The sequence below is a fragment of the Polypterus senegalus genome, chromosome 7, assembly GCF_016835505.1.
Source record: "Polypterus senegalus isolate Bchr_013 chromosome 7, ASM1683550v1, whole genome shotgun sequence".
Lineage (NCBI taxonomy): Eukaryota > Metazoa > Chordata > Cladistia > Polypteriformes > Polypteridae > Polypterus > Polypterus senegalus.
In genome coordinates, this window is record NC_053160.1 from 156,130,583 (window position 1) to 156,144,631 (window position 14,049).

The 14,049-nt window shown below is 39.7% G+C and overlaps 1 protein-coding gene across 2 annotated transcripts in view; it reads right to left on the reverse strand.

Moving 5' to 3' along the window:
• Positions 1-14,049, reverse strand: part of epb41l4a (erythrocyte membrane protein band 4.1 like 4A) — a 486,901-nt gene that overhangs the window by 839 nt on the left and 472,013 nt on the right. For both annotated transcript variants that reach the window (XM_039759425.1, XM_039759424.1), the window contains exons 20-23: positions 12,752-12,799; positions 9,582-9,650; positions 9,076-9,186; positions 8,004-8,085 (exon numbers count right to left, since the gene is read on the reverse strand). In XM_039759425.1, the coding sequence (XP_039615359.1) occupies positions 8,004-8,085; positions 9,076-9,186; positions 9,582-9,650; positions 12,752-12,799 (310 nt within the window). The remainder of the gene's footprint in view (positions 1-8,003; positions 8,086-9,075; positions 9,187-9,581; positions 9,651-12,751; positions 12,800-14,049) is intronic.

Below are 14,049 nucleotides of genomic sequence, written 5' to 3' on the forward strand. Positions count from 1 at the left end.
AAATAACGTAACCTGATTGTCAATGTAATTGTTTTGTCACTGTTGTGAGTGATGAGTGTTGTTGTCATATATACATATATATATATATATATATTTACACACACACACATAAACATATATATATATACATATCTATACATATACACATATATACATACATATATATATCTACATATATACACACACATACATACATACACACACATATATACACACAAATACATATATATATATACATACATACACACACACATATATAAACATATATATACATATACATACATATCTACTGTACATATATACACACACAGCTACTGTATTTCGTATCAGTGCAATACGCTGTTTGTTAAAACGGTTGACTCCCGCTCTTACGTGCAATAACAAATCAAATCATTCAGTTGTCTTTGCTCATATGTCATTTTAGAGCTGGACGCCTGGCATCTTTTTTTGGCCACAAGTTTGTTTCTGTTTGGTGTGAGGTTCTGTGTTGTGGAGATTCTCAGGATGGATTGCAGGTGCTCATCAGTGAGGCGACTCCTGTGTGCTGTTTTGTTAGTCTTTATCACTGAGAAGAGCTTCTCACACAGATATGTGCTACCAAACATGCACAAGGTTCGAGCCGCATGTAGACTGACTTTTTTTGTTCTTCAGTCACCAAAGCGCCGTGCAAACTCAGTGCGCAATAACTCTAGCTTCGCAAAAACTTGCAGCATCATAAGGTAGACTTGATTAACGTGGTTAGTGTTCGGCAAGGCAGCTGAAGCGCTGCATTATGGGATCTGTAGTTTATTGTGTTACCAGCGCTTCATATACCCGGGCTTTAATAACAATAATACAGTATATAAAATGATCTCGCGGGCGGATATAATTACGCCGGGCGGATGTGGCCCGCAGCCCTTGAGTTTGACACATATGGACTAAATAGAACTTGAAAAGATATATTTTTCAAATGTGATCGCGCAATTCAGATAGAGTTGACGCAAGACTACAGCCTGCATGCCTCAATGAGTCATCCTCCCCTCGCTCTTACTTTTTTACCGTTCATCTAATGAATACACTGGCTTTACCAGAGTATGGCTTTACCAAAACAATCATTGATGGCGAATAAAGTATCCATTATTCGAGTATGTAGATCGGTATATATATATATATATATATATATATACCCGCGTATCGCAGCGGAGAAGTAGTGTGTTAAAAAAGGTAGAAAAAGAAAAGGGAACATTTTAAAAATAACGTAACATGACTGTCAATATACAGTATTTGTTTTGTGAGTTTTACTGAGTGTTGCTGTCATCAAGGATTTGATTATCATTATTTCTTTCAATCAGGTTCGTATTTGTAGGATGTGTTGTGTTCAAGTTACATTCCGTGTTTGTCAATCGTTGTAAAGATGACAGGTTTCATTCATCGATTCGTTTCTTACTGCATCAATAAACAGCTCGTCTTCTTCTTTATCTGAGACCTGACACACTGCATGCACGGGTTTTTTACACTGTCTTCCTTTAGCGGGACATTGACTTTTTCCACCGTGTGCTTTGTTTCCGCAGTAGCTGGATTTATGAATATGCTTATCAGACGCTTCATATTTTTGCTGCCTTTTCAATTGTGTAATTCGGTTTTGTTCAGCGCTCTTTGGAACTGTTGCTTTTATCTGTGCACTCGTCAGTTCACGTGAGCCACTCGGTGTACATGCATCGAAGGTTCCCAGCTGTGCTGGTGCCATCTCGTGCTATGTCCATGGCTGTATTTAATGTTACCTTAGTCCTGGCACTTAAAACTTTCTCTCGCAGTTTCGCTGAGTTTGTGTCAAACACCACCCTGACCATCTCATCTTCCTCTCCATAAGCACAGTCCTTCACCCGTGAATATTTACCCGTGGCAGTTTGCTATTGGATTGCCGCTGACGGACGGCCTTATATGGGCAGGCACTAAATTACAAACGCCAGCGCAGCCTGTCTATGAACTTAATTTAAAGTGTAGGTTTACATCGTGCTTTGTTTCCGAAGTAGCAGAACTCATGAATATGGTTGTATATGTCACTCGCTCGCTTCTTATTGTTTCGCTGCCTTCTCAATTATATAATGCATGTTTTCTTGAGCGCTTTTTTGAGGTCTTCCTGGTTTTCTATGTACTGCGTGATTACGTGGGAGGCGTGATGATGTCACACGAAACTCCGCCCCCACGGCGTTGAAGCTCATCTCCATTACAGTAAATGGAGAAAAACTGCTTCCAGTTATGACCATTACGCGTAGAATTTCGATATAAAACCTGCCCAACTTTTGTAAGGAAGCTGTAAGGAATGAACCTGCCAAATTTCAGCCTTCCACCCACACGGGAAGTTGGAGAATTAGTGATGAGTCAGTGAGTGAGTGAGTGAGTGAGTGAGGGCTTTGCCTTTTATTAGTATAGATTCCATAAAATCAATCCTTGAAGGCTTGGTCAGGAGCACCTAAATCACCATTTATTTTAGTAGTATTGCAAAAACACATTCTTATAATCATATGCTTTGTATGGGAAACTGGAATTATAGCTTTAGAGCATATTTTGGATTTTAGGATTATATTAGTACATCTCCTGATTTGAGTAGTTTTTATTTTTCATACTGTAACATTTATTGTTTTTATTGAACAGATTCTTGCTTTTGAACGTCTCAATTTACTGTAGTTCACATTTGAATTATGAAATGTTTTATTTTTGTTGTAATACATTTTCTGTGTTGTTCTTTGGTGCTACCGTGCTGTTGACACCAATGGCAACCAGTAATATCCATGAAGAGCCACTATAAATAATGGTGGTGCGAACAGCTCCACATGCAAATTTTGGATCAACTTGAAATACAATTAGTAGCTTTGAGGTAAAGTAGATTTAGTTTAGATTAGTTTTAGGTAAGAAGCTTCATTTCTTTGCTTAAGCCTATAATTTTAGTCAAGACTCACTTTATCCAGCACTTTGTACTATTAAGACATTTCAACACTCTTTGTTCATATCCATGATTGTTGCTGAAATATTTGCTAACTGAGCTTTGCCTCTACTATCTGTTTGTCTAAGTTATCACAAAATTGACTACCACCAAACTGACCATGAGCAACATCAGTGAGGGGCTGGAATAAGACAATATAAATAGCTTTGTAGTTTTAATGGCATTTCTCATCATGACTTGACTTTGGGTGTTTCGACTCCCTTGACAATAATAGCATGGCCTAACAGGGGATGAAAAATAATCGTGCATGACTGATTGGGTGAACAGCGTCCCCCTAATTCCAACTTTGGTAAACATTTTTAAATGACACTTTTAGTGTTTATTATGAATGGCTGAGTAACTGATATTTTAATGTCAGGTATTGTTTGACATGAGCTCTATCTAGTAACTTTCTCCTCTATTTAATTGCTGAGTGACATTTTGATTTGTGGTCTAGCAAGCATCGCAATATGGTTACTTTACTCCGACAGTGACATACTGGATTTATTGAATCGTAATGAATAGTCAACTAGTTACTTAATCACTTTTTAAAGATATAAATAGTTGCACGGTTACACATGTGACACTTTTTAAAAGGTAAATGCAATTGGACAAAAAATATTTTCTGAAGGAAAATGTCTGTTTTGCTAAGCAGGATGAATTGTAGGAACAAAGACTTCATAACTCTGACCTTTCATTACACTTTATTATTTGAAATGTCAAGGGCCTGAACCATGGATTGAAAGGGGAAAAGGAGTCAGATATCACCTTCTTACAGGAGACCTGTTTAAATATTAAACATCAAACTAGACTGAAGATAGAGTTGGTTAGTTGGTATGTCAGTCGATATATGACAGTAAAACTAAAACCAGATGAGTAGGATTACTACTCCATCTTTTAGAAACAGACTTAAAAGATCAACCTGAACTAAACTATTGTGATGGAAATTATCAGGAAAGGAAGGAAGAATTTTAAAAGGAGAGACAAACCCATAGTTTATAGCTTTCAAGTACTATCTGATCCAAAATGTAATTATATCATATCAGTGGAACAGAATGATGCTAGACTTATTATGACCAATATTTATGTACATACTTTGGATGATAAATAATTACAGGTAATGTTTCTTCATTAATGACTTAGATAATTTTTTCAACTGCTACCACATAATTCAAACTACATCAGCAATCTTCCTGTGGTATAGCGGGTCCACGGCTCCAAAAAAATGACTGTTTTAATAAATTAAACCATTGGCCTGCTCACTCTCTGTGGGCACACTCACGCAGCTGTGGGAAGTTGGTGAAGTTATTGGGGTGAGATGCACCAGCACGTGAGGGAGTGGTCTTTCTCAGTTGGTTCATTAGGCTTCCTGCATTGTGCGATTGAGATGCCGAACCCACAGGGCCTTAAAAACAAGCTGGCGCAAGACAAGAGGGGAAAGAAGAGAAGGGAAAAAGAACAAAAGAGAAGGGAGGTTAAAGGACGTAGAGAAAGGCAGGAGCGGGAGTGAGCTGGTGCTTAGAGAGAAGCAGGTGGACGGGAATGGTGCCTCAGGTAGTAGCGTGTGGCCAGCACTCATTTTGGGGCACGTGAATCACTCCTGTTGAGCAACCAGGGAGCAGAAGTGATTGTTACGCTCCAGAGTGCCCTCTCGCTGGGTGGAGCCAGCGATTGGCAGCGGTGGGAGGATGGTACACTTTTGCTGGGTGGAGCCTGGAAAAGCAGTGGGGCGTGGGACACGGGCCAGTGTTGAAAGATGTCTGCGACTATTGGTGGACATCTCTCCATGCTGCGAGGTCTGAGTAGGATAAGTTGGAGAGGCGCCAGTTTTTAAATGGAAGCACAGAGGATTGAGAATTTTAAAGAAGAATCCTGCCTGAATTTTAATCTAATTTTTATGGATTTATTTATTTGATTATTTTAACCTCCACCAACACTTTGACATTTTTATGAATTACTTATTTATTAATTTTTGAGCACTCCACTTTTTGGAACATTTGTTTTTTTATTTGTTTTAATAAAAGCACTTGATCACTTTTCACCATCCCCTTGCTTATTGTGTTTTGTCTTCATTTGCCACACTCATCTCGGTTATGATACTGATGGTGTCAGGTTCAAGGGGCTCCCGAAAATGAAGAGGGAGCAAGGAGCTGACCCGCATCATCACACTTTCATTTCTTAAAGCGTCATAAAATTTCAGACCCATGGAAGTTTTTCCACCCATATTCAAGACAATATTCTTTTTTCTCTTCAGTGCATCATAGTTACTTATGAATTGACTGCATCTTTAATAATAACTAGCAAAATACCAGCGCTTCGCAGCGGAGAAGTAGTGTGTTAAAGAAGTTATGAAAAAGAAAAGGAAACATTTTAAAAATAACGTAACATGATTGTCAATGTAATTGTTTTGTGACTGTTATGAGTGTTGCTGTCATCAAGGATTTGATTATCATTATTTCTTTCAATCAGGTTCGTATTTGGAGGATGTGTTATGTTCAAGTTACATTACGTGTTTGTCAATCGTTGTAAAGATAACGGGTTTCATTCATCGAAGTGTTCACTACCCAAATCGGTACTTGTGAATTTAAGATGTTTAACAGGCATTCCCGGTATTAAGTTGTGGATTTGCCTGCGAATATTTAGTGGCAGCGTGTCTATGAACTTAATTTAACTTAAGCTTTACATCTTGCTTTCCTATTGATATGTCTACAAAGGTTTGTTGAGCGTCAGAGGGCTGTTCCTTTCCTACTGCATCAATAAACAGCTCGTCTTCCTCTTTATCTGAGACATCACACACTGCATGCACGGGTTTACCTTTCCCAGTCCTGCAAAGTCAGTTTACGTGAGCCACTCGGAGTACATGCATCGAAGGTTCTCAGCTGTGGTTGTGCTATCTCATGCGATCTTGCTATGTCCACGGCTTTATTTAATGTTAGCTCAGACCCGGCACTTAAAAGTTTCTCTCGCACTTTTGCTGAGTTTGTGCCAAACACTAGTCTATCCATGAGCATCTCATCTTCGTTTGCATAAGCACAGTCCTTCACCAGCAATTTTTCGTCGTAGGCATGACAAACGCCAGCGGCAGCGTATCTATGAACTTAATTTAAACTTAAGGTTTACACCGTGCTTTGTTTCCGCAGTAGCTGCACCTATGAATATGCTTGTATTCGTCACTCGCTTCATATTCTTTTGCTGCCTTCTCAATTGTGTAATGCGTTTTTTGTTCGGCGCTCTTTGGAGCTCTTGCTTGTTCTCTGCATACTGCGTTCACAGTCAGTTCACGTGAGCCGTTCGGAGTACATGCATCGAAGGTTCTCAGCTGTGCTTGTGCAATGTCGTGCGATCTTGCGATGTCCATGGCTTTATTTAATGTTAGTTAAACCCGGCACTTAAAAGTTTCTCTCGCACTTTCGCTGAGTTTGTGCCAAACACTAGTCTATCCCTGACCATCTAATCTTCGTTTGCATAAGCACAGCATTCACCTGCGAATATTTACTGGCAGCGTGTCTATTGGATTGCTGGTGAAGGACGGCCTCATATGGGCAGGCACTCAATTACGTGGGAGGCGTGACAATGAGGGACACAACTCCAACTCATACGGCGACCGAGCTGCAGGCTATGGACGTATGTATGTACATAAGTAGGTTCTAGTTATGACCATTACGCGTAGAATTTCGAAATGAAACCTGCCTAACTTTTGTAAGTAAGATGTAAGGAATGAGCCTGCCAAATTTCAGACTTTCACCTACACGGGAAGTTGGAGAATTAGTGATGAGTCACTCAGTGAGTGAGTGAGTGAGTGAGTGGGTCAGTGAGTCAGTCAGTCAGTCAGTGAGGGCTTTGCCTTTTATTAGTATAGATAATAATTTGCTACTCTAGATCAGAGCTTGTAAATTTATGATGATATTGTTATTTCTGACCTTGCTATCACCCAGAGGTCAGAGCACATTCTGTATTACATCAACTTCCAATTTTTGATAGTTTGCAGACTAAGATTTTTGTTAAAAAATATTTTTAGCTATTTTGAAAACTACTTTTTTGTTGAAACATTAACTTTTAGCTTATAATTAAGGCATATCTGGGGAGACAAATAATATCATACATCTCACACAAAAATAAACTATACAGCTAAAGGACGAAAGAATTATCTCCAAAAAATGACAATTAACATGCAAAAATGGCCACTGTTGAACTTTACACTAAAAACTAACTTTAGAAAGAGAATTCAAGAGAAATGGAGCAACTATTTTTAAATCACACTACTCTTCAAAATCTTTTTAGAATTTGGCTGCCATTTTTCTTTGTTTTCATGAACTGATTGTGCTGAGCCATTCTTAATGTTTTAGTCTGAAGGAATATCCTATACTAAAATGTATCCCTGACTGATTATCAGCTAGCTATTAAATACTTTTTTTTTCCTCCGTAGATAGGTATAGGAAGGATTTTTGAATCTAATGTGGTGGGCGGCCAGGACGCCCCTTCTACTTATGTTCCAGGGGATCAGCCATGGGCTCCTCAGTACCTCCTCCAGGAAGCTTGGTGGCAGCCTCCCTGGTTGACGATGGTGCCTCAGTTTCCCGCAGGGTTCTATGGGAGTTGGAGTTCTCCACAACCCTGCGAGGATCTGGGGTGGCCACCAGGGGGTGCTGCATTGATCCCGGAGCCAACATGGACACCTCTGCAGCCCCACCCGGAAGTGCAATTAGCAACAGGTGATCAAGCACCTGGAGCACTTCCGGGTAGGCTATAAAAAAGGCAAGCAGCCACCACACAGGAGCCAGAATCGGGAGGAAAAGGATGAGGTTGCCTGGGAGGAGTGGTGGTGCCAAGGTGGAGGATTGTATGTTGTGGGTTAAGTGCTTTTGGGACTGTGTTGTGGCAGAGGGGTTCACGGGGAAGATGTGCCCTCCAGCTTGTTTGGATTTTACACGTGCCTGTGCCGGGTCGGGCGCAATGTAGCGCCTTTCTCACACTAAATATGATGTCATGCTGTAAAACTTATTGTAATAAACCTTTGAAATTAATCATTTGCAAAACTGACCTGTTGGGAAAGTGAGCCTCCAGTGCCCTGAGCATCAGCTGTACGAGTAACAGGCAATGGAGGCACTAGATCTGTCCGTGCACTGTGAAGAAAACAGAAACAACTTCATGTCAATAATTCAATATATAAAAACAATAACTAGTAAACATTAACAGGTAAAAAAGCCAATGATCACAAAATAGGACACATTCAGTGACAGCAATTTCAGAAATGCTTCATTCCAACACTTCAGATGATATGGCTAAACAATATACAGTTTGTATAGTTTGTATTGTATACAGAACTAAAGTCAGTATTTACCTTAGCATTTTTTTGAAAAATATAATAAGAGAACAAAAAGAAAAACAGTATTATAATATCGGGAAAAATGTGTTTCTGTGGTGAATTTAGTGTGCTCGAAAGTGTGTGTGCATTTTTAATTTGCCCGACAAATAAAACCAGAAGTTTTTTTGAGGGCTGTAGTCTGATTTAGAAAAGTAAGTAAGTTCTTCTGATTACTATTTATTTGGGCAGTTCTATCAATGCCATACACCGCATACTTCTGCACTGCAGAATAAGATCAAAGGCTGGATATTGACAGCGAGATGAAAAAGCTGGCTATACAGTCAGGAAGACAAAAGAAAATCAAAATGAATCTTTGAAGGCAACAGGAACAATGTGTATTTACATAGCAGTGCTATCACAAACTACTAAACTCAAATCATTTTAGAAATGTTCGATAATATTTAAAGTCAAAATTTCACTGCTCGTTAATTCTAACGATAATTAAAATCAAACGTGCAGACTGAACAATTCAAAATAAAATTGCTGAAATCAACAGAATGGGTCTCACCCCATGGATAATTAAGCAGAATGATTTGGGAACCAACTAACTAACCCGAGTGAATCCAGAAAATGGCCGTTAAACAGGTGATGATAAAATTGATCAATGAAATCAATGGCTGTTTTTACCTACAGAGGTTGGAGAGGAGACCCGTTCAAGTGTTGCATGTAGACGTTTTGTGAACTAAGGCAAACTAACGGATTTCCAGTTTGTATGGCTCTGACTTACAGCGTGTCTTCAAATACTCACTTAACTTCTGAAAGCACCGATCTCTCTCCATCTGAACACTGGGAGCGCCGGTATTGTCGAAAACTTCTTGGTGAGTGTGAATGGCGAATTCGAATAGGGTCACCTTGAGTTCTACAGAGACGAAGAAGAGATTTTTATTTGTAATTTAAATTGCTTCAAAATTTTTTTTGGCTTTTTAAACCATTACAAGCATGCACTCAGAGTACTTTATATAGACTACTAGCAGTACATGCAGTATGTATTGTATTTTAGCTGTAAGTAGAGTCTTCTCATTCTAGAAAATGTTGCAGACAGTACGTTGTAAATATCCCCCCTCCACTGTGTAAGTAAGTACTTGGCTACTGTGGAATTAACTTGCATCCATTTTGTTCTTTTCTTCTATTTATTTTCTAACTTGCTTATCTAAATCATGATCAGTAGGCGACAGATCCTATCCTGACAGCAATGAGTAAACAGCACTGGCTCTACACATTGTATGCATGGTCGGTGTTATCATGTGTACTCACTCTACTTTCTTGTATGGGATTTCCTTTAATTGCTCTTCAGTTAGACCAGATGGATCTACAAGTTCTTTTCTGCAAAAGATAGCAAAAAAATGTAAGACACCATAAGCTCTGCACAAGATCAAACTATTACAAGGATTAATATCCATTCCGCTATATCCTAACTACAGGGTCAAGGGGGGGTCTGCCGGAGCCACTCCCAGCCAACACAGGCCGCAAGGCAGGAAACAACCCCACCACAGGGCGCACACACACAATCACCCACATACCAAACACACACTAGGGACAATTTAAAATAGCCCAAGACTGTGGGAGGAAACCCACGCAGACACGGGGAGAACATGCAAACTCCACGCAGGGAGGACCTGGGAAGTGAACCCGGGTCTCCTAACTGCGAGGCAGCAGCACTACCCACCGTGCCACCATGCCGCCCGTAACTGAAACACTTAGTTCAAAATACTAGGGTGTTGTACCTTGTTCGCTATTATGAATGTAGTGAGAAGCCAAGCAAAATTACACCTTTTATTGGCTAACTAAAAGGCAACTCAGGCCTATTCTTCAGGCAAGATGCAATTACATTGCAAATTACACAAATTAAATTAAATGAAAAATCAATTAAATTACAAATGATTACATCTTGCCTGAAGAAGGGTCCTGAGTTGCCTTGAAAGCTTGCATACTGTAATCTTTTTAGTTAGCCAATAAAGGGTGTCATTTTCCTTGACTTCTCACTACATCCAAAATACTAGTAATTCTCTGTAGAATAGTAAGTTACCACCCTTACCATATTGCATATTGTAATCTTTTTACTTTGTAGTTAGCCAATAAAAGGTGTCATTTTGCTTCGCTTTTCTCTACACCCTTACCATTAGAGATAATACATGGTGGATGTTTGCACTCGCAGGCAAAGAGTTAGGCAGCAGTTCATCGATAAGGAATAGTGATAAAAGAACTAAGGATGAAAGTTACAAAAACCAGGAACAAAAAAAAATCTGAAACAAGTATCAGCAGAGTCAGTCCATGTGGTGTTATGGGTCCACAGCTCGTTGAGAAAAGGCCATTCATTTTAAATAAATAATCGCGCAGGCGGCAGTGGGGGCATGTTGTAGCATTAGCCACAGGAGCAATCACGAATGTGGGCAGTTCCTCACCTGTGCACACGGTGAGAAACGCCCACAATGACAACTGCCCCGCGGCTCGCTACAACATCGCCCCCCCCCACGAAGCCACCTCGGGTTCGGCGATTATTTATTTAAAATGAATGGCCTTTTCTCAACGAGCTGTGGACCCATAACACCACATTCCACCCCCCATAAAACTCCAGTTGCATGGGAAGGCTCCACACCACAGCCAACCCAATGCAACTGGAGCTCAGGTCCACAGCTCAGCCACTCTACACTGCACTAAAACAATAAAAGCACTAAAACAATCCCACTAAAACAAACCAACCCAAGCCCCCTTCATAAAAACAGGACATTAAAAGAATAAGAACCTTAAAAGACAATTAAAAACGACAGCAATAAATAAATGTCCTTAAAAAGCTCAGTCCTTAAAAATGTCCTCCTCTGGCTTGGGTACATGGGTTCCACACAAAGTCAGTTACCAATCCCACTTGCTGCTCTGTCTCCTCTTCTTTCCTTTCTCTCTCCACTTTTTTTTTTCCCCCCTTTAAAACCGACTCGCGCTTCTTTTTAAAATGACGAGGGCCACAGCAGCTGCAGCATTAGCCACGGGACAATCATGAATGTGGGCAGTTCCTCACCTGTGCACTAGGTGAGAAACGCCCACACCCTACGGATCGTCCCGCGGCCCACTATGGCACAACGTCCCCTCACTAAGCCGCTAGCACATAGATTACTTATTTAAAAATGGCCTTTACTCAACGAGCTGTGGACCCATAACACCACAGTCCATCAAAGCTGTATCAAATATTTCCAAGCCTGACCTTGCTTTTCTAATATAAAAGAACAAGCAGAATAAAGGTAAAGAGAAAGGGCTGCTTGGTGTGCTATGGAAGACGACCACAGCCAGTGCTTTGGTTTCAAAAAGTACTTAAGGGAACTCACCTCTAGTGTAACAATGCCAATATATGATGTGGTTATGAGCTGACATATGCTTGAATTACAATGCAAGGCCACCTTTATGAAATTATCAAAACAATGCAAATCTTCTATACTGTACACTGCATGACCTTCTTATTCTTTCAAAAAACAAAAGTACCTAAATTATCAGTTAGGAAAATTGTGCAGACATTGCCCTGGGCACACTGTTGCACACAGCACCTTATAGGTGCCCCAGTGCACTAATTGTCATGCGTTGCTATCTCAAAACTCACTTCTGTGTTAATTCGTCTACTACAGTAGTCAGTCAGCTCACTTTAGCCATAGATGCCACCTACAAAAGATCACTTCAAGTCCAACAAATACAGGTCTACTGTATATTAATTTAGATTAGTCAGCAGAGAACTGCTGCAGCCATTCTTTTGTAACTGAGAATATAATGAAGGCTCTCTATATAAAATTGAAGGACGATGATTTATTTCAAACATCTGATCAGATTGCCATCCTTCCTTATGCTGTGCCATGCATTTCTGACAGATGCCTAGAAAGGTGTGCAATGACTGGATCTGGCATTCTGATTGGATACACATTTTGAATATTAAAGTGCAGCCAATACTTTATTTTTGTGGGCTGTATGCACCTAATATTTAAAATGATGTTTCTAATGATGTGATAAAATGTTTTGAAAGATTTTATCCTGCCCTCATGCAGAAGAAACTTTGTTCCCATAAAAAAAAAAAACATTAAAATTACAACCTTCTTTATAAGACTCCTGCAGAAATATGAAATCTAATTCAGGCTGTCTCTATTACAATTAGTGTAACAAATTAATAAGGCTGCAATGATTTAAAAAAAAAATCATTGTTTTAGTCATATTTCATTGTGCTGAAACAGCTATCTGTTGACTTCTTACTAACAGAGGTCTACAGAGTGGTTATTAAGATGTGGACCTGTATCATTCCTGGAATAGCAGGGGTATTTGCAGAAAAATCATTCCTGCCAGTTCTGGGCCAACTAAAGAACTGACAGTAGCATCATCATTGGATCATTACTATGACATCTCACACACATTCATGGAACATCACTCAAGCTGCAAAAAGGAACACAACTCACTGAATATGCTTCCACAGCTCTTCCTTAGCTTGGACATCAGGACTTCTTCTACAAAGAAAGCAAAACACAATAAAACACATTTTAGAGTGCTGCGGAACAGACATGGGATAGACACCAGAGATACTGAGAGTCTTAAAATCAGTGGATGGAAAGATGACTGCCCAGCTAAATATTCTATAATACTGCAGAATTTCCAAGAAGGGGTGTGTGGCCACTTGGCTTTTGCCTCTAGAACTGTGACTGTGTCTGATTTTATCTGTGACTTTGAATTTTAACTGTGGACTCCAAAGAGGTGTATTTTCTCCAAGGATGCTGCTGTTTATTTTCTCCTTTATTGTCAACAGGCCATATCTCAATGGTACTTTTAGTGGACTTATATTGTTAGGATCTGTTCAGGCCAATATCTTTAAAATGACTTTTGTATTTTTGTGTTCACTGTGTCGTGACCCAGTTTTTCCCATATAATTGACTTTGTGACACAGCAATAGAGAGGGGGTTCCCCCTGGGAAATCAAGCACAATCGTCAGAGTGGGAACATTAGACAACAGCCCCTCTTGGTGAACCAAGTGCGATCGTCAAAGCTGTGATGGGATTGAGCATGATCATCTGTGCCCGCCACCACCATTATAAACAATAGCAATTCATGACCCACAGGCAGCAGCCTGTAACCCAAAATCCAGTGGTTGAGAGACACTGGTTTAAATCAATCTGTATTTTCATGTGTGTGCATTATGTAATTTGTAAAGTTTTTAACTGTACTGTACCCATATATTTGTTGCTCTCAGCATGCACTCAAGTGAAGAACACTACACAAAAATAAATGTATAATAATTATTAACAATCAGGGGAGTAGATACCAGGACAAACAACATTGAATTGTGATGGCTGCACGTGCTTTAGTGTCATACCCACTGCTGAGGTCATCAACGAATAATGATCTAAGTAATCAGAGCAACTGGAAAATCGGAGTAAAAACCAGAATTATAATGGTGAGACTATTCAAATGCCACATACGTTAATGCTTGATAAATTCCCATAAAAATTTAGCAAGCACAGTTTTGTCATTTTTGGATTGACATTAAAATATAGAAATTAAGAAGTAGCAAATTGCTTAAACAAGGTGTGGATCCAGAAATTGGATGGGACAAAACCTCGTAACTAAACCTATGAAAAGATCCGGCAGATATCTAGAAAATGCTGAAGGGGTCACAAACATTTCCTCACAATTGTAGAAAGATAGGTAGACAGTGTGACAGATGGCCAGGGTCCTTGTCCTGTTGGGACGCCATTCTGAGCAT